Source organism: Ursus americanus, chromosome X, assembly GCF_024610735.1.
Source record: "Ursus americanus isolate L20-20 chromosome X, mUrsAme1.1.p, whole genome shotgun sequence".
NCBI classification, from domain to species: Eukaryota; Metazoa; Chordata; class Mammalia; order Carnivora; family Ursidae; genus Ursus; species Ursus americanus.
In genome coordinates this window covers 118,231,459-118,253,161 of record NC_142164.1, presented here as the reverse complement: position 1 = coordinate 118,253,161, position 21,703 = coordinate 118,231,459, and the positions used below count along the sequence as shown (strand labels likewise).

The window sequence follows — 21,703 nt, the reverse complement described above, 5'->3', positions numbered from 1 at the left end:
TGGTGATGATGGTGATGGTGCTGATGGTGATGATGATGAGGTTGGTGATGATGATAATGATGATGGTGATGATAATGGTGGTGGTAATGGTGGTGATGATAATGGTGTTGGTGATGATAGTGGAGAAGATGATGGTGCTGATGGTGATGATGATGATGATGGTGTTGATGATAGTGGTGATGCTTCTGAAGGTGATGATGATAATGAAGAAGATGATGGTGATGGTGATGATGCTTGTGGTGAAGAAAATGATGATGAATGAAGAATGATGAAGATGATGATGATGATGATGATGATGAAAATCACAAAGATGAAGAAAAGAGGAAAGACGTGATGATGGTCCAGACAAGGTAGTTTCTCAGGGAGCTGTAGTTTAGGAACCCAGAGTAACTTAGCCAAGCTCACAGAGGCAGCATATGACACCTAAGATGTTATCTGATTCTGGGCTGTGTGGCTGTTCCCCGTTCATCTAACTGAATTCCCCGTGCAGATTGAATTTGGAAAATCGACCCACAGAAGAATGCAGAAACATATAATTGGGCTTTATTTATCTGAGATATTCTTGAGCAAGCTCTTTCTAAGCTTAAAAGCAAAGAAATAAACAGTAAAGGACAATATTGATAGACTTAAATAAAGTCTAAAATTTCCTGATGTCAAAAAAGATAACTCAAAGTATTGGTAAACAAACCAGTTTAAAAGCGTATGTGATATCTACGTAGAATAAAGAGAAAATCCCTGAAGTGTAGAAGGAACATATACAAAGATATTGATTAAAAGATAAATACTGGGAAAGGGACTTAAGTGTGCCAATGTAGTGTGTCAGATCACTACACACTTGGTAGCATTAAGCATTATGACTTCTAAAATAATAATAATAATAATAATAATAATAATAATAATAATATAATAATATAATAATAATAATAATGTAATTATCACCCCCCTAAAAAAAATCTTTGCTAATGTGATGAATTACACAAGAAACCTGTTAAAATTACATATGCCACCTTGTATTGATTCCTAAAGAGGGCAGATATTCCTCTTGGCTTTTTTATAATTAAACAAAAAAGTCTGTTGTCATGTACGGGGCAGAGTGAGCCCCGTAATTTTCCTAAGCCCCTAGTCCCAGGACGACCTGATGAAGAGCTAAGGCTGCCTGGTCTTCTCCAAGTTGCCTCTGCTAACCATAGCATTCAGTTTACTTACAAAGTATGTTTTAACTATTCAGCCAGCACTTGGTGTTTCTGACTCCCAAGGCATCTATGACACAATTATTAAAACTCAACTCAAGCAGCAAATTGGATTTTATTTTCACACTGGTGCTTCTCTTCATTGAAAATTCCCTTTTGGAATTTTCAGCAGACTTTAAGTTGCTTGGGGGCCTGTGTGCGTGTGTGTGTGTGTGTGTATACACAGGGTTCTTTGTCATCATGACTCTTTTCAAGTGCATGCTGAAGAGCACACCGTTTTGGCAGAGTTTCTAAAATCTGATTAATTCAGTAACTTCAGTGTGATGCTAATTCCCCAAAGTGGAAATTGATGTTAAAAAAAAAAAAAAAAAAGACAACCAAACAAGGAACTAGTTTATCCCAGACTATCAAATCTTGGGCACATGGTTAAAGTGGCACCTCAGCTCTGAATCAGATAAAATATGACCTCTAGTCTTGTCACCGTAAGCCCTTCTTACCAAGATAATCATGACATAGAGCCTGCTGACAGTGTCTTCCCAGGGACTTTTGACAGGTCCTGCTCTTACAACACCTCTCCCTAATGGACAGATTTTTTATTCCAGCAGATCGAGCCAGGAGAGAAATGAAATAGTTCTTATAGACCACTGTTTACCTGAATGCAGGATACCTAACAAGGTTGTGGAAACTTCGGGAAGACATCTAGGAAGTGAGGATAACCCATAAATTGTAAAGGGATGTCTAATAAGGACCCACTTCGGTATAATTTTCTCTCCACCGTCGTCAAACTGATTTAATCAAGAGAAAGTATAAAAAATCGCATGCTTGATTTGCAAAGGGTTGCATTAAGCTTCGGGACGTGTGCAAAAGAATTCAGGAAATGTGCAGTGGAGCCATGTCAGAGCACTTGATGTATACTTTCAAATTACAGGGCTTTGTCAATATCGTATATGTGATGTTGTTCCTGGAATATAATTTTATTTCGGTTCATACACCTTCCAGCCTTGAAGGAAAAAATAAATGAATTTACGATAAATGAAAATCAAATCAGCTATGCCAAAATTTTCCATTATTGTCAGTTTCTGAGATATATGTTTGAGGACTCCTTTGTGAGCGATGGTTTGTAGAACACGGAAGGCGCGGGATGGCAATGACTGACCTGGAATCTTGCTTCCCTCCGTATTTCCATGTTGGGACAGTTTTCTGTCCATCAGCATCTCATCTTTGCAACATGACGTTACCATCTGTATTTTTTTTTTTTTTTAGTTTGAATGTTTTCCTCATTGTAATTGTTTTTCTAATTGCCAAAGTAATCAGACACAAGCAAAACCAAAGAACGCAGACCCAAGTGACATTAAGGACGTGCCAGGAGTGACCCTCCCCATGGTGGGCAGCCTCACTGACAATTTAAGACATAGGTTTCACTCCTTCTGTGTCCCCAATATTACATAATAACATTAAGCCACAGTCCTTATTATTAATAGTATCTTACGCAAACTCTCTGCACCGTTTTTGCAGTTTCGTTTTTCCACAGAAGTAAATACTGGGCTAGTTTTCAATTTTAGCATTTCGGTTTCCATGTCACATTTCTCAGACTCAATGTACTGAAGCATTCCTCTGGGAGGGACAGCAGCATTGCCACTAAGTTTTTGTTTTTCTGTTTCAAGCAGTGCTGTAACACTGTTTATCTCTGTGAATTTGTGTGAACATACCTGAAAGAAATGTTTCCCAGAATTAAAATGCTGAATCAAAGGTCTTAAAAAATTGAATTTTAGTAGGTATTATCTAAAACATCTTATTTTTTCCCCTCCTTAGTGGGACACCCATTGATGATCTGTGTGAATGCTAATTTTCTCATAATCTCAACAACTCTAGATATTATGATTCTGAGAAGATGTTTACTTTTGTATTTCTCAGGTGAAAAATGCTATTTCGCCATTTCAGTTTTCCTTCCTGTTATACCTGCAATTGAGACTATACATTTTCATCCATAATTATGTTTTTGCTCCTAAGAATTCCATTCTTGTAGCCCTTGAATGATTTTGTATTGGATTGTCCACCTTTTTTTTCTTATTGCTTGGCATGGACTCTTTACATATTACGGACATTAATAGTTTATTTTTTGTATGTTACAAATATTTTTCCTGCTTTTTGTCTTTTCATTTCATTTATAGGCTCTTTTTTTTGGTGAATTTCTGTGGTCAGATTTGAGTGCCTCTCCTTTGTGACTTTGGGGATTGATGATGGGCTTTAAAAAGGTTTTCTCTACCTACGAAATTATGTATTGTGTTTCCTCCAAATATATTAATGGTCTCGTTTTACAGTGAGGTACGCAAAGTATGGAAAGGAATGTGTGTGTGACCATTTGCTCGTTATGGCTATTGGTCTCGGGTGGTCAGTGCTCTTGGCTAGTGTGGGACTGACCTCTCAGTATTTGAGGAAGGTGGGTTGTGGTATCCCAGTGCTGTACTTTGCCTCTGGGCAGCAGACTCTTTCTGCAAGGTTCGTACAGATTTCACACTAATGAGGCCCGTACGGCCGCTGCCAGCCAGTCGGTGTTGTCCAGTGGTCACTTCCCGGGGTTCCCAGCATGAGACGATTCATCAGGGAAGGTCTGCTCTGTGAGTAGGCAGTGCTGATGGGTTCAGCCCTGTGTCGTCAGCACTGGATTTGGTGCTGAAGCATACTGGGGCATGCAGGACTGGCTGTTGCGCCCCTCGTCTCACTACCTGTTCGTCTCAGGTGTTACTACTGGTCCTCCTGCCCAGGGGCACAAAACCTTGAGATCACACAGGGGAGAGGCTGTCCCCAAATGCCCCCAACAGGACATTTCCTGCTCTGGTCCCCACTGTCTTCCCCGGGCAGCAAGGAGGGAGCAGGTGGCTGATGCCATGGGCATCCTGATCTCACTGGTGATCTCCCTAGCATCCCAATGCTCCAGGTGTGCTCCTGGGACCCTGCTCTGCTTCCCCTTGATGTTCTTGACTTGTATTTCTTCTAGGTTAGTTGTTTTACTTTCAAAGAGAGTTAGGGATAGGGAGGGGGCAGAAACTAGCGTATAGCCCCCTTGTTTCCTGGGTATTCAACAACCAGTGTTAAAGCTACATTGATTTTTGCATTCAGAGCAGGAAAAGAACAATTAGGGATCATTAGAAGACGTTTCTAGCATGTTACTGAACATAGGATTTAACAAAAAGCAAGCAATTCATGAGCTCGGTCCTTTCTTCCACCTAAGAAGACTATCTCAAAAGGCTGTTAGGGATGTGAACCTTTCTTGGCTGTGTTAAATTGGGGGCTTAGGGTCATGGGTTTGGCTCTCCTGCTGGCTCTTCTACTTTCCTCTGTCATTCTGAGTCTCCTGTAGCTACCGTGTTATCACCTGCCCCCTGCTGAAGCTATTAGTAAGAAGCATCTGCATCTTCACTCGGGGGCCCCCTTCTCCCTCCAGGCCTTAGGCATCCATACTAGTCCTCATTCAGTCCCCTGAGGATGGGCCTGTATTAGTTCATATTGCAGATATGGAAACCAAGGTGTATTGAAGGGAAGTGGCTTGCCCCAGCAAGCTCTGACAGCTGGCGAGGGGCAGGGGCAGATTTCAGACCCAAGATGCCTTTACGCCCCCACATGGTATTAAGGGGAACGGATGGCCTCATGACATGTGACTTGTGCATGTTGGTGGCAACAGGGGTACAGGGGAAGGAGGGAGACTTCAGGGCCAGATGCTTGAGGTTCTCCTGCATCCCCAGGGCCCCTGGCTGGCAAGCCGGGGCAGATTACCATTCTCACTGGGCCTCTCTTTCTTCATCTATAAAATGGGGTTATACCATTGCCTACGCTGTTGGGATGTCTTGAAGCATGCCCAGGACGTGTGAAGACCTCTACAAAGTGTGCTGTTATTAAGGCGGCTGCACGCGCACCTTCCACCGACCCCCTCCTGTCATTCTGCGCCTCCCCTTTGCCATCTCTCTAAGTATATTTCCTAATGCTTGTTTGGTGAAGGCAGAAAGCTCATGGCCATAGATGTCCCAGGGCACAGTTTCATGGGTTAGAGTCTTGTGACCTTTTGTTGGTTTGCTATCTGCCCATGAGATGGTATCCATAGTATCTATTCTCTGAGATGATTGGGCAAGACTGTGTGCTTTCCATCTGTAAGAGTTGCATCCCCAAGGAGCCCTGTGGAGTGGGAATTCAGGTTTGCTCCGAGTCTGCCGGTTGCTAACCGTCTGTGTTCCGAGCTGACTACTGGGCTCAGCCACTGGAGCGGCCTCTCTCAACATGGCGGCTGGAGCTCCGGGTTGGAGACAGTGAGGGCTCTGGACTCTTCTGTTGACTTAGGGAAGTAAGCATTTGGGAAGGACAGTTTCTTTATGGCAGGACTCTGGACATCATTTTATTTGCTCCCAAGCACTAGGAAGTGAAGGCAGATTATAAAGTAGCATATTTCCATAAATGACTCCTTCTCGATCCAAAATTGATCTTGTCCACTGGGTCCCACAGACGCCATCGATGCAAAGAGTTAAAATGGGGACAGATGTCTGTCATTTCTGGAGTTAAGTGGGTGCTTGCCGTAGTTCACACCCAATGCTGTTCATTTAAGGTCTTCAACTGTAGGTGCACCCATTGGCTTCTGATTTATTGGGTCCTGAAGTCGTAGAACAAATCCTCAGTGACATTCACCTGCAAAGTCTTCTTTGAGCCAGTCGTGGCAAAATGCAACTTCTGCATATGTGTACCTCTCCGGTTAATAGAAAGTGGTTATCGGAAGAACGCTGTTGTCATAATATTGTTTCGTTCTGAAGCAAGACAATCCTCGGGAGAGAAGAAATATGACAAAATTACAGCATTTTAAGTATTTTAACTTTAATCATTGGAAGGTGGAATTGCCTGTCAGGTACCTTTGTCGGCACTGCTGTACGTTGCCAAGTTTCATCAGTAACAACCATCGTATAAATGCATTTATGCGTCTGAATCTTAGCAAGTAAATATGCTGTACTTGAGGCAGAAGAAAACCTTCAGTCAATAAGCTGCTTTGACGATCTCTGAAGCCTGGAGGACTGACTTTGAGGAAAAAAAACAAAACCTTTCACCTTGTTTACACAACTTGACATTTTGGTTTTGTTTCATGCTGCCTTGCAGCTAAGCAGAGGGGAGGAAGAGAAGTCAAAGGACATTGTGATTTATTTTGACATGGAAGGAATCACCGTATTCACACATAGGGTGGATGCCTCTGTCTCTGAAATGCTTTGTCATTTTATGCACAGTCATCTCTCTGGGAGGGCATCCCAGCAGGGAGATGCTTCTGTACAAAACCCAGCTCTAGTGCACAGGAACCATTGGCCCCGGAGGGTTGCAGTCCACTAGACTGGGGGAGGAGAAAGGGAATCCTTGACCAGAATAGTGTAAATGGACTCAGGACAGCCACAGGTGTTGGGGAGTATGGGTGGGAACCATACTAGAGAGCATGCACTCATCTGTGTCTGTATTTGTGTGAGTATGGATATCCTGTCCTGTCCCACTGAAGTCAGGAGATCCCCGAGCTAGTGTGGCTCCACAGATGGCCTCTGCTTGGTTTTGTGTATGGCTTTGGTTTTCCTGACCTCGCTCTGGAATTCTCTCATGCCAGTGCTCAGGTCATTCCCGGAGCAGGGTCTTTATGCTCATGGACGAAACTTTCAATCCCTCCGCCCGCAACAGCTCCACAGTTCCACCTACAGTATTTCTTTATGTGGAGGAGGGCCCTTCTCACCTTGCTGCTACCTGGGTCTAGGTGGCCCTGGAAATGCAAGTCATAGGCCAGGGCCATCTCTTCCCAAGCTCACTGTCTGAAATGTCATTTGCCTGCTGTTTGTTATGGGTTCGGCTTTCTGCTTTGATAGCAACCATAGGAGAGGTCCCAGGGCTTGCCCTTGTTTTAGGAGGAAGGAGGACATCCAGTTCTGTGACTGTCAGCTCTGCAGCTCCTGTTGGCCTTGAGGTAGTCAGCTCTGCAGATCCCGTTAGCCCCCTGGCGATCAGCTCTGCAGATCCCGTTGGCCCTCTGGGGATCAGCTCTGCAGATCCCGTTAGCCCCCTGGTGGTCAGCTCTGCAGATCCCATTGGCCCCCTGGAGGTCAGCTCTGCAGATCCCGTTGGACCCTGGAGGTCAGCTCTGCAGATCCCGTTGGCCCCCTGGAGGTCAGCTCTGCAGATCCCGTTGGCGCTCTGGAGGTCAGCTCTGCAGATCCCGTTGGCCCTCTGGCGATCAGCTCTGCAGATCCCGTTGGCCCCCTGGAGGTCAGCTCTGCAGATCTTGCTGGCCCTCTGGCGGTCAGCTCTGCAGATCCTGTTGGCTCTCTGTCACTCTCTGCACAGCAGGATTGGGCATCCATGTCCTTGGGCAGCCTCCTGGCATTGGAAGGTGGAACCGCTTGTACCCACTGGACATGAGCTCCTCAAGCGTGTTTGCAAAGCATTGTGCTCAATACTTTCTAAAGAGAAAAGGATGGAATTCCTACCAGAGAGCCCAATGGGGAGTATCGTGTGGTTAAAGACATAGACACGTTAGGGCCACCAGGAATGTAAAGTCAGAACCATCTAATCGTCTCTCTTCCTGTCTTGTATGGGTGACGCTCTTAAAGTTATTTTCTGTCTGTTCCTCCATGACTCTGTCTGACCCATTTGCCCACCCATTGGACACGCTGCACTCTTGCTGTGGTCAGTCCCAGACTCTGCTCTCACTGCCCTCATTTTCATTGCTTTGTTCTTACACGTTCATCCTTATCTTCAACAGCACATGCTTTTCTCCCTTAACCCATTCTTGATGGTATATGTGCATTGCATAAATGCACATCTAGAAAGCTTATCGTAAATCACAGTATCAGAAAAATCCAGTGACAAGGCAGCAAGAATAAAGGAAACGAGTATGGTGCATGTTTTCCTTTCTCTTTCGTTCCTATGTGAGTTTCCAGTCAAACTGCATTTGGGGCAAAGTAGTCTATTTTCTGCAAAAAGGGATTTTTGCATCCTTAGCCCAGGGTTGTAAAGACCACAGAGGAGAGGACAGGGAAACATGGGGGAGGTCACTGGGGCAGGACCAAGGCACGTCTGGCGATCCCAAGAAACATTTCGCTGTAACATTTAGTCGGAAATGCATTGTGTGGAATATCGATTCTGGTCCTCCAAATTAATTTAGTTCATAAATCATTAACCTCTGGGTTTCATAAACTCTGTAGGAGCGTTACCGTTTTTACAAAGCCCAGAGCTTAATTTCACGTTCTCGGGCTTGGACGGGTATTATTTTACCTTGAATTTACATCTTGAACTAAAATGAATCGATTTTAATGCTGTTTGATAAATCCTTTCCATAAGGAAAATAACATCATAAATTATCCAGGAAATCAAGTCCCAATTAATTCAAACAGGATTAATAAAACATGTGGGCTCATTTTAATAATACAAATGTTCACCGTGACCACCAGTGTGCAAATAAGAAATGTTTATTGACCCCCAGCCCCTCACCTGTAAAATCATTTGGTGATATTCTGGTAACTTACTGAAGCATTTTACATGGATTAATGAGTTTACGGGGAGGTATTTCTATCATGTGTCATTTAAAGATAAGAAAGTGTAGTTTTGAGAGGTTAAAGTAGCTTGTGCGTGATTGCCCACCAGCCAGGAGGCCGCACCTCCGTGGAGCTGGCGGGATAACTGGACTGTCGAATTAACTCAGGCGGTAGGCTCTCTGCTCCTCTCCAGCGGCACACTGTCTACACCACAAGCCTGTGTGATCATGTACTTCAAGCTCCTGTGTTCTAAGACTCCACCAAGTCCCATGTTCTCGAGTTTGCCTCGTACACCATAAGGAAGTCTGTGTTCAAAATTAGAGACCAGGTACAGAAAACAGTAAGATGTCGATGTGGGTCATACAGGAGTGTTTTTGGGGGGTAGTATTTCCTCCACCTTCAGTTAACCATTTGAACACATTTGATTTGCCAGTTAAATATTTCCAGGTATGGGAGGAAAAGATGCGTTAGGACCCAGGATACGGGGTTAAAGCAGCATTCAGATCCTATCCCACGGAATCCCATTGTATATATTTGAAAGGTGAGGTCAGAATTAGGGGTCAGGAAGAGATTTAAATACCTGTTGCTGTTACGTCAGGACCCAGTTAGGGCTTGTCAGAAGATCAGTTACGACGGTCCCCCTGCAGAAGTTTCTTCCACCTGCTTGAATTAGTGGAATTAATAAATCAGATTCTGTGAAGTCGTGTATTAAAACACAGTGCATGGTGACTGGCATCCTATGCTCAGCAAATACTAGTTGCTATTTTCATTATTATTATTATTATTATTATTATTTCCCAGATGTGTGAAACATCTTTGTTTAAAAACATGCATGTTATGCCTCGTCATCACTGTGACCTTCCGTTTACTGGGGTGCAGCTTCTCTGCAATGTCTGCCGAACTCCAGGGCGAAGCGTTGGCTTGATGGGGAGATCTCAAGCTCTTGGGAATACTTCATGGATGAGAAGAAAGTCTGTGACGGAAGAGTAAACATGAATTCACACCAGCTTGTGTATTCTTTCAATATCGTCATTGCTACGATGGCTTCTATTTGAGATGGCCCACTCTGGACCTCACACTCTCCGGAAGAGTCCGTCTGCCCAGAGCCTTGGTGGGAACAGCTGAACTCTCCCCAAGAGCTTGAGATCTCCCCCTCAAGCCAGCGCTTCATGCTGGAGTTCTGCAGACATCGCAGGAGAGCTGCACACAAGGTGAACTGAAGGTCACATTGATTCGGAGCAAAACCCAAGAGAGGAGCTTGGGGCGGTGTGAGCCAGCGTGCCCAGGAGGGCTGGAACCTGTGATTTACGTGCAGGGTGTCTGTGGAAGGAAACAGAATTTTCTATTGTGTACCTTCAGCTTTATGGATGGCAGAACCCAATGCCAACAAACAAACCAACCAAAAAAACCCAACAACCACAGAAAACCCACTCCTGAAATAAAAGTGAGTGCACGCAGCCCAGCTGACAGAGGGATGTCAGGGCAGCCCTCCCTCCAGTGAGATGTTGCAGAAGTCCTCGCTGGTGTGTTTGCAGACCATTGTGTTGGCTTTGATCAGAGGACTGTCCCCAGGGGCGGCCCCAGAACCCCCAAACCTTATTTTCTAGCAGACAGTAAAGTGCAAGAAGTACAATGGCATGGGTGGATGGAGAGTGGGAAGACCGTATGCTCCCCCTGAGCACTGCCCTCACCAACAGTTCCCCACCAGTAGTCGGAGCCCCTGCTGCCCAGGTCAGCCATGTCCCCGTGATGTGTAGGACCCCGTGGAAGCAGTGACCTCAGGCACGCGCTGGAGTGGCTTCCTCTGGGTCACAGGCATGCCCTTTGGGTTTCCTCCCACACATGTGTGATTGCAGTGAACAGACATAGTGACATTGGTCTTCTCTGTGCCCTTTCCTCGTTGACACGGAGAACACCGGTGAGCTCACCGGGAATGAGAACGGGTTGGAATAATTCAGATTATTTCCAGCAAATGCAATTCCCTGGGGGGAAAAGAAAGCAACAACAAAAAGAAGATCGCGGAGTCGAGCCGTGAAAGCAGCCCAGATGGCGAGAGCAGATGCAGGTGCAGGGGATAAATCACACGTTACAACTGTGATGAGGGCAAAGACAGGCTTAATGGAGGAAATCACAACATTATCATAACAACCAGGTACAGCACAAAATAAGGAGCTGACGGAGCGAGAAGTTCCAGCAAAAATGGGCAAGAGGTCACCAGTAGAAAAGCAACATTGAAATCCTAGGCTTTTCCATGTCCTGACTACCCTAATAATCCTCAGTCTATGTTATGACGTTTCTTGACTGGGTATAAAAATTAGGTGTGAAATTGAAACCGTACCCAAATCTCGTTCTTGTCACAGTGTTTTTTTGAAATCTGTAAATTGCCAACCATCTCCTTTTATTATGAGTCAGTGTTTATTAAACATTCGTCACACATAGGGTTCCTTCTAAAAGTATGGCTTTCAGACAGACAGGTGTCACTTGGGAGCATTTTAGAAGTTCCGAAGGCCCCGTATGTACTGGATCAGAGTCTTCATGGTAGCGTGGTTCCCAAGGCGATAAATCAGCCCATGAACATCGGAAGAACGCCAATGTGTGGTACGAATGCACTAGGGAACCTGTGTTCTTAATACAAGGTCTTGATTATTAGTCTCATCACCCAGAAGAACGAAAAGCAAAATACGTACATTAATGCCTAAAGGAGCATAATCACTGTCTTGGTATCGCATTGGCTTACTTTAACATAGCTCTTTGCAAAAGGATGTGGGATGCCTTCTAAGCATGTTTTGAGTGACATTTTCATGTTCCTTTGGGAGATGTGAAAGTTAGCGAGATAATTAAAGGGTGATCCCCACGTTAATGGATATGGTGAGTCTGATTGAATGGAACTCAAACAAGATCTGGCATTGAATGCCACCATGCATATCTCACCCATGGTGGCCGGGGAAGGAGTTGTCCTTCTATTAAAGGCCTTCGGAGGGATGGTTCCCCGGCTCCTTCATCATCCGCGTGGGGCAGGCATGCTCGCTTGCTTCCAGTCCCTTGCTGGGGATAGCATTCCAGCCCCTTTTCTCTTGCTCAGTCGTTAGTAGAGATGGAAGCCAGCCTTCTCTGATCACTCAGGCATGGATATGTAACACAGGGAGGACTTCACCCTCTTGTCCCCACTTCCATAGTGTCTGAAATCATCCTGCAAGACTTTCATGTGAGTAATCGAGATCCACACTGCATTTTAGGCAGTAGCTGTGTTAGATCGGAGTCTGGTAAGCTGGAACGCCTACGTCTATTTAATTTTTGCAGTATTTTGCTTGTTCCTCTCTAAAAATACTCTCCGATAATGGAAATTCATAATGAAGAACATCAGTTTTCCCACTCACACCACGAAAGCCAGTGCATCATATTTGTATCTCTGGTGACTTAAGGAGGGCAGATAAATCATCGAATCTCAAGAATTTTATTTTTGCTCATATACTATTTTTTTTACGTATAAGCTTTTGAACTTGGTTTTATACTGTAGATAACTCATAGGCTTTCCAATACCCCATCTGGGGGATCTCTTGAGCTCCGTGTCGTAGAGAAAATCAGAACCAAAGTTTTGGAAATCTGGACCATTTATTTTGGAAGGAAGTACTAGGTCACGTTTACCTGCATTCAATGGGCTTTGCTTCCAGCTGGAGATATAATAAATCTATTTGCACATTGACTGATACGTCCTGATATATGGGATGCTGGCTATGCTTCTTTTTTTTTTAATGTTTTTTTATTATATTACGTTAGTCACCATACAGTACATCCCTGGTTTCTGATGTAAAGTTCGATGATTCATTAGTTGCTTATAACACCCAGTGCACCATGCAATACATGCCCTCCTTACTACCCATCACCAGCCTATCCCATTCCCCCCACCCCCCTCCCCTCTGGCTATGCTTCTAATTCTACATAAGCTAACAGAGAATTGCCTTTCTAGGGCCACTGACAGATTTCTCTGTGCCAGTCAATAAGAGATTCGGGAGAGGACCAGGACACAGGTTCAAGTTAGCTTTCTAGAACAATGCCAAGCATTGCACATACCCAATGGAGAGTCTGAGCCACCACTAGGGGCTATTATTAGGTACTCTCATTTATTTTCAGCTTCTGTGACTCCAGTGGGATTATTTCATTCCCACCGTTAACCTGTTGATCAGATAAAACATGTACTAAAATAGTTTTAGGGGACCTTTTTAGGGTTTCCTTGTGTTTCCTAGAGTCATGTTGAGTATGTGGAAATTTTCTTAATTATTCATGTTGTGTGGCTGCATGAGACATTTTTTTTTCCTTAATGAGCACGTTGCTTCCAAAAGGGTAAATAGTTACTTCACAGCATTTTGCTCCAATATTTTGTCTGAGGTGACGTACCTTGTAGAAGAAAAGAGAAAGCCAAATCAGCTGAAATCACAAGTCTTCAATTAGGCAAGCCCATTTTTTTTTTTAAATAATGATCCTTAAGCTTTGTTGCTTTTTTTTTTAAGATTTTATTTATTTATTTGACAGAGAGAGAGACAGCAAGAGAGGGAACACAAACAGGGAGAGTGGGAGAGGAAGAAGCAGCCTCCCAGCGGAGGAGCCCAATGTGGGGCTCGATCCCAGGACTCTGGGACCATGCCCTGAGCTGAAGGCAGACGCCCAACGACTGAGCCACCCAGACGCCCCTAGGCAAGCCTGTGTTTTAACTCCATCATAAGAGCTAGGGTATTTGAGCCATCGCAGTGTGACCAGTCTTGGGCTGTTGGGGATGACATTCTCCTCCATCGTGCCTCCTGGCAACATTTTAACTATTTTACATGATCATCTCTGACTTAGAAGCAAAGAACCCCACTGAGCACGCTGGGCACCTAGGATTCAAACCACTTCTGTTCCTTTAAGGGGCCAGGAGGCAGAGCCCAAGCTCTGAGTTCCGTGGGATAGCTCGTCTCTTGGGCAAGACGTAGAATTTGGTGTGTGCATTGCGAAGCCTTCTGTCTCCTGTGTGGAATATCATTGCCTGATTCTTGACAGTGGCTTAACCCTTGTTTGTGGAATGAATAAATGGCATGAAGGAATTCTGTCAAATCTAGGCTTCCTCTGGAAGCCACATTCACACCTGGGGAAGGAAGGAGCCAGATTTGTACATTCCCAAGTTGTGTCCTTTCGGTTTACAAAACTCTGGTCTGAAGTTGTTGTTTTTTTGATAAGCTCACTCTTGTCCCCAGTTAAATAACAAAGTGCCCCTGAAATGGTCTATTTTCTGTATTTGTTTCATTCAGGGAACAATGTGAGAAAGCTTTGGAAATAACACATTTCACTTATAAGTTTTCCTGCAGCCCACCATCGGTAATTCGAAACTATCATCCTGTATGAATTGGTATCATTATACCTTGAGAACCTTACTGAAAAATAATATTTGTGGACCTCTGACTTGCAGCACACTGCTCTGAAAGCAAGAATAATACACCAGCATTTGTTCTCATGGGAGATTTCTGTTCAGCATTTTTAGGAGAGAAATATGTGAGACCTTTATGGGATCAATCTTATGAAAACTTAAACAGATAATGGGCTTCGGGCTTTACAAATGAGATTCTGGCATAAGACCTAAACTGTGTGAGATCCAGAGCGCATGTTTTGGGGAAGAAAGAACTCAAAGGAAATCAGAAATCTGACAGCATCTGCACACATTGGGCCAAATATTCCTTTGTTTGTAGATGCATGATGGCCTCAGCTAGATTCCCGTGTATTAATCCCAGCCCAGCTGTATAGGGCACTTTTGATGAAAAAGATGGAAGTCATCACTCTAGGCAATGAATGAGAAAAATTGATGGGGACAAAGTAAATATCTTATCACAGTCATTTGGAGGACTGGGATTGTGAGGAAATCCCCCCACCCCGGGCGGGGGCATGTTGGGACGGGGAAAGTTATAATATGTATTTCAATAGAAAGAGTCTGGGTAGTTAAGTGCAACACAGATTCACCTGGACATGGAAGGAGCCTGCCGGGGAAACGGTCAGCAGGAGCTGTAGTGAGCTCGAACAAAGAAAATGGGTCTGCAAGAGGCTCTGAGGGCCCAGCCCCCAGCACACAGCCTGTGTTCAGTAGAGGCTTCCTAACACGTGTTGGATACGTGGATGAAGAAGTCTTGGATGTGACATTACCTGTGAAAAGGCACTTTTTGAAAAAGTGGCAGGCTATTTTTGGAGCAGTTTTAAGTTTACAGAAAAATTGAGTCGTAAGTACAGTTTGCATAGTATCCCTTTCTTCTGCACACAGTTTCCCTTAGAATATCGTGGGTTAGAGCAGTACATTTGTTGCAGTCCATGAGCCAATGATGATGCATTGTTTTTGACTAGAAGTCGTAGTTCACCATAGAGTTCACTGTTGGATGCCTGCATTCTGTGGATTTGGGCTGAGGTATTAAACATGTATCCACCATTATGGTATCAGAGACAATACTTTCATTGCCCTAAAAATGTCCTGTGCTGCCTGTTCACCAACACCACCCCCCACAAGGCTGTGGCAACCACTGATCTGTTTACCGTCTCCGTAACTTGCCCTTTTCTGAAACGTCACGTAGTTGGAATATCATACGTACGTACCTTTTTAGATTGGCTTCTTCCACCGGACAATAGGCATTTCAAGTTCCTCCGTGTCTTTTTGTGGCTAGATGGCTCATTTCTTTTTAGTGCACAAAATATTCCATTGTCTGGTGGACGATCGTGTATCCGATCTCCTACTAACGGATGTCTTGGTTGTTTCCAGGGTTTTGACGATCATAAATAAAACTGCTGTGAATATTTGCGTGCAGGTTTTGTGTCCGTACAAGTTTTCATGGATGACACATTTAAAAAAATTCATGCAAAGTTTCTTCTAAATATATGAAAGGTGAATTATATTTGAAATGGAGGTGCATGGTTGCACACCCTTTTGGAAAATACTAATTAGGACACAAGGAAGTAACATCTTCAGTGCTCTGCTAACTACTTGGTCTCCGTTATTTTACTTAGAAATTATTGTATGAGTCCAAAGGGGCATTTTCTTTCAAAGTGTAAGTGAGGGTTATATTGTCTTATTTCTTCTCCCTACTTCAACTCATTAAGCTAATTACCATATTCAAAATGATATGGCTTAAATTGGTGTTAGAGCCACATATCCCCAAGCACACAGGTGATTTGCTTTGCTGTACCAAATAATACCACAATTAATGTCTGCCTGATAATGATTTATCCTGGGAGACGAATCTAGAATGGCCCTCATGCATCTTATTCCTTGGTTCTGAGTATGACATTTATGTATATGGTGTGGCTTCTTGGAATGTTTATTATATGAGTTAAAAAAATTGAGAAAGATTGAACATACCATAGCCTGTGGCATTTGCAATCAAATAGCAAAAATATATTTTGTAACAGATGACTTGGGTTTTGCTTTTGCTTTGGAAATCATCTGTGCCACCTCCATGGACAGTTGGCTCTGCAGCCCCCATACTCCCTTTCTGGACCACATAGGTGAAGGCGCAGCCCCAAAGTGGAGGGCCTGTCCCCACTGTGGCATGACCTATGTACCAGGTAGAATGTGCTCATATTCACGTATTCCTCCTGCTGCTAGGGATACCTGGCATCCTTACAAAATTTAAATTGCTGTGGTTATCCTCCAGTTATGAGATGGGTGCCCCCACTAAATTTGGTTCCCATGTCTAGACTAATGATGGCACACCTACAGCAAGAGGCTATGAAAACGTTTATTACTTACATAATGAAGCTTTCTTTGGGAGGAGCAAGGTTGCTTCCAGGCTGGTCTGAAAATAGCTTGAGAGTGATGGGAAAGGAGAGTGATTGACCTTTCATGGTGGGAGGAGGCAGGGGTTGGGTGGAGCATTCAGACAGGGGCTGGTATAGCCTGAATCTCCCTCCCCTAGCACTGCAGGGGACCACACCCAGGCTTTCTTATTGGCTTATTGGGCACAAGTCAAATAAGGACTGGCAAGGCTTAAGACCTCTTCGCAGTCAAACATCAAAAATGGAGTCAAACCCTAATACCTCAGTCAGAGTATAAGTGCATGCGTTAACTTTCAACGTTAAACTGGTAGCATGTGATCTCTGTGGAGATCACAAATTGTATTCCTGTACTTTGACCATTATTTACTTCTGATCTGATGGCTGACAACAACTTCCTAATCAGACCATCCATATTTCAGCCCCTTCTGTCTTCAACCAGCTTCAATTTTTTTTTTATGGAAAATTTAGGCATAAATAGAAGTAGACAGAAAAGTGCACAGGGCGCCTGGGTGGCACAGCGGTTAAGCGTCTGCCTTCGGCTCAGGGCGTGATCCCGGCGTTCTGGGATCGAGCCCCACATCAGGCTCCTCCGCTAGGAGCCTGCCTCTTCCTCTCCCACTCCCTCTGCTTGTGTTCCCTCTTTCGCTGGCTGTCTCTATCTCTGTCGAATAAATAAAAATAAAATCTTTAAAAAAAAAAAAGTGCAGTAAACGTGCATGCACCCCCGGTGTACATTTAACAGCCGTGAACTCATGCCTAATCTTGTTTAATCTATACCCCATCCTCTCTTCCCTTCCTCCTGTACTAATTTGAAGAAGACAGGCAGCTATCCTACCATTTTGTCCAGGAGTATTTCAATAGATGTCTCTATTTTCCACCCTCATGTCTTGTTTTCTCCTCCGTGATTCTCATTGAGTCCATCCACTTAACTATGTAAGGTTTGTGAGTCTGGCCTTTGGAATAAGGTTTAACCCTTACTTCCCTGCTTTCCAACTTCCTAACTTACTGTGAGCTTGAGCAGGTCACTGTCCTTACAGAGCGCTGTTGCTCCCATCTGAGAAACGAAGCCTGCACTGTTTACCCATAGGGTTTCAAGTGGTCTAAATAAGAGAGTGTGTAATAAAGTCGTTTGCAGGCAGAGACTGCTCAGTAGATGGTACCTGTTACACTGACTGCTTTTGTTGAAACTGTGATTGTGTTGAAGTACTGCTATGTGGGCAGCGTAGTGCACAATCTCAGGTGTGGGGAATAAGATAGGGGCAAGAGAAAGGAAAATATAAGGAATACTGGCACTCCGAACAGATAGTCCTACTGTATCTGCTAGTATCTATTATAAGTATTAAAAGAGCGCATTCATCATAAAATATTTATAGACATAATTTGTTCATATATGAACATTCGGGGTGCCCGGGTGGACACAGTTGGTTAAGTGTCTGATTCTCGGTTTCAGCTCAGGTCATGATCTTAGGGTCCTGGGATCGAGGCCTGCATTGGGTTCTGTGCTCAGCATGGAGTCTGCCTGGGATCTGTCTCTCCCTCTGCTCCTTCCCCCACCCCCACTCTCTCTCCCTATCTTTTTAAAAAATAAATAAATCTTTTTTTTTTTTTTTTTTTTTAAGAATAACACTGTTGGTTTGGTGTTCTCCACTGAATAAGGGAAACTGGTAGACTTCTTTATATCTTAAGGACCATAGCACCTTCCTCTAAGTGTTTCATGATCTATGAGTCTTGTTCTTCTAGAATGCTTTCTTACGTGTCTGTACAGAATCACTCCGTGATGCCTAGAATTTCAAGTGATGCTTCTAGATGACACTTAGTTCAGTGACCAAATCTTCCAAGAACCTGCCACAGGTGGGCTTTCTGATTACATTGCAGCCCCTGGTGGGACCAGTGTGGGACAGCTACAGTGCACAGGAGCATTTCCTTCCCATCTTCAGAGAAGTCGATAAGAGCAAATGATCTCCCTTTCTGTTGTAAAGATGGAACTGCGCTAAAATGGAACATTTCTCCCCTTCAGGGCAGATGTTGAATGTTCTTGATGAGTTGAAACTGGCTAATAACACCCTTGTCTACTTCACCTCGGATCAAGGAGCCCATGTGGAAGAGGTGAACACCAAGGGAGAAGTCCACGGAGGCAGTAATGGAATCTATAAAGGTGAGGAGTCTATGAAGGTGGGAAATGCCAGTGTCGGTAAGCTCTGGCCTCCCAGCTTACCCGTTGGGCACCTTTGCCTTGATCTTTGAGCTTTGACATTGTCCCTGTGCGACTTTCCAATATACAGGACTTCACTGTGTTCCAGGCATCAAACAGGGAAGTGACCAGGTCACTGTTTCTGTTATGATCCCCACGGAGATTAAAAGCACACTTTCTAGGTCAAGGCATTAGAATGAGGGCATGTTCACCCAAGGTAAATGCAGCCTCTATAGTGGATGGCTGGTTAAAACAATAAACCCATGTATTAGTTTCCTGTTGCCTCTTGAACAAAATCACACGGACTTTTGGCTTAGAACCACACAGTTTATTAAGTTATTTTTCTGCAGGTTTCAAGTCTACGATGGGTGTCACTGGTCTAAAATCAGGGTGACCGCAGGGCTGTGTCCTTCTGCAGGCTCTGGGGAAGCATTTGCTTTCTTGTCTTTTGCAGCTTTCTGGAAGCCATCTGTGTTTGTTGGCCGATGACCTCTTCTTGCATCTTTAAATCCAACAGTGCAGAATCTTCAGACCTCCCTTCCTCTCTCTTTCTCTCCAACCTGTTTCCATAATGCCATCTCCCTGACTCACTTACTCTGAGGGACTGCTGTGATTCTGTTTGTCCCACCCAGATCATGCGCTGATTTTCCCATTCCGGGGCTCTTCGTCACATTCCCAAAGTCCCTTTGGCTGTGCACGGTGGCATTGGCACCGGTTCTGGGGGATGAGGATGTGCCTATCTTTGGGAGATGGTTACTTTGCCTGCCCCGATGTGCAGTAGCTTTCAGGCTCACGCTTCGTTCCTGCCTCATTAGCTCAGCTGCCTCCATGACCAGTCAGACTAGTCACTGGGGAGATGAGAGAATGCAAAGTAGATCTGACCCAGCTACTGACCCTAGGTTGCTTGCAGCATGCACATATTGTGAGTATAAGACATACGTATCTCATCATGATAAAAAGGGACCCATTTCACACACTTTGATGAGAGGCCCAAAGGGGCATATCCGTGCTGAGGGGTAGGACACCCACCTGAATCTGCAGGGGGTTCTTGCATCATAGGGCAGGATGAGTGGAGGTGACCATGCTGAGCCATCGTGTCCCAGCTAGTGAGGGCCACCACCATAAGACAGCAAGATGCGTAACACCCAGAAAAGAAGGTGACTAACATTTCCCTAGCATAAGGTGATAAAGTACTGCTCTTTTATATCCTCTCATATGGATGTTTCGTAGATTCCCAGGGATGCGGGGAATCCAAGTTTACCTCCAAAGATAGGAAAGGACAATAAATAGGATGGTTTGGTCTATTAATTGGTTTAGAAATATTGATTGGGCTGTGCATCTGGCCCTGGGCCTGAGGCAAGAATAAATATAACATGTGTTCTGTGCCCTGGAGGAACTCAGGGTCAGCTGGTCGTTCGGTGGGTGGATGACTGAGCACGTGGTCGCAGGAAGCCTAAGCATGGAATTTTTAGTAAGGGCGTCAGTATTTTTAGGCACAAGAAATGGTGGTGCGTGCGGCAAGAAGAGCCTCAGGAGGCCTGGGGGCCCCGGAAATGTTTGCAAAGTTGGCAGGGCTGGGATGAGATAGCCAGAGCGTGTTCTTGCTCTCTTGTTCTGCTTCTGGCTCTTTATGCCCGGCCAACACTCACGCAGTCAAGCGCTGGGCGTGAGAAGCAGCACACGGCTTGTCCTGCAACGTGAAGGAGCTGGGTAGCGCTGCGTCTCAGAGCAATGAGGCAGAGAGGTGGAGAGAGGGTGGTGTGTTATCTGTCCCAAACGTGGCATGCCTTGTACTTCTGTGTTTACACCTCCGTATGTGTGTCTGCAGTCCTCTTAACTCCTGAGCACCTCAGGGCAGGGACCTTGCTTACATGTTTGGTTCCCTGGAACCTCGGACAGGAGGATTCCTGTTGACCGCTGGTCCAGATGACCTCCATAGGATGTGCACGCCCCTTCCTTGTCGTGCCCTTGTTACCTGACCAGGATGTGGCATGAAATGCTGTCGGACGCGGGTCAGGTGAATGACTCGTCGTGTTTCATCTACGCGGGACTAACCGTCCCCTGCAGCCCCTCTTTCCGCCAGCCCTCCCTCTGTTCATCATCTTATTTGAGTGTAGGGAGAAGTGAAAACTTGGGTCGGAAAGACAATGTCGAGGGTCCCGGAGAACGGTTGCAAACCAGGGTTATCACAGAGCCCTCACAGCATGTCGGGAGCCTCTCCCTGATTTTCTTTTTTAAAGAAACATATTGGATGTGTGAGCAGTGTTTTGCTATTTTGCTTGACTGCTAGAAATACCACGAGTGTATGACACTGTGTATTAATATCTCAGCTGCGGTTCTGTGGCAAGCATTATCCCTTTGTCAGGCTGAGTTGGAATCAGGCTCTCGGTGCAACATTGTAAAGATGCTCTGCTCTCAAAGGAAGATGTGGTTTCCTTCTAGTGGTAGGAGATGACCAAAGGCTCTTCTCAATGTCACATCTCGTTTTGTAAAGCTGCAAACTCTGAGACCCTCGGACGCAGAGGAATCGCGCTCTTTAAACTCCCTGATCAAAAGCGCATCTTTTTCTGAACAGTTAATGATTGTTCTCCTCAATCAAAACCTCTCGAAAAGATCTTTAGTGTATGAGCGAGGGCTTCCACCATATTAACCAGTCAAATCTACTTCCCTAATGAAATCTGAGGGTGAATTGGATACAGTGGCTACAGTTAAATCATCCTTCTCCAGAATTCAGCACAATCTTCCTTTTAATCGTGGGGACAGAAGATCCTTGCGGTAGTCTTCATTTAAACAAAATAATGTAATATTATAGGGGTGAGGGAATAGTGACACCATGAGTACTTTCTCTCGTGTTCTTTTAAAGGAAATGTGTTTGCAGCATGAATCTCCTATTTAGATTTTGAGAAGGGTAAACCGTGTTGCTCAAAAGGCTGTAGCATCAAAGGAAATTGAGAGACAGAAATAGGGTCCAGTGTGGACTGTGAATGTGACCCTAGTGAAAT

The 21,703-nt window shown here is 44.7% G+C and overlaps 1 protein-coding gene across 4 annotated transcripts in view; it reads left to right on the top strand.

Annotated features, from left to right (window-relative positions):
- STS (steroid sulfatase) overlaps positions 1-21,703 on the top strand; it is a 512,613-nt gene that overhangs the window by 66,549 nt on the left and 424,361 nt on the right. For 3 of the 4 annotated variants that reach the window (XR_015723499.1, XM_087860403.1, XM_045813638.2), the window contains exon 7: positions 18,528-18,665. The exons of the other annotated variant lie outside the window; for it this stretch is intronic. Coding sequence is in view for 2 of the 3 variants with exons in the window: in XM_087860403.1 (XP_087716529.1) it covers positions 18,528-18,665 (138 nt within the window). In the remaining variant the exon portion in view is untranslated. The remainder of the gene's footprint in view (positions 1-18,527; positions 18,666-21,703) is intronic. 4 annotated transcript variants of the gene reach the window in all.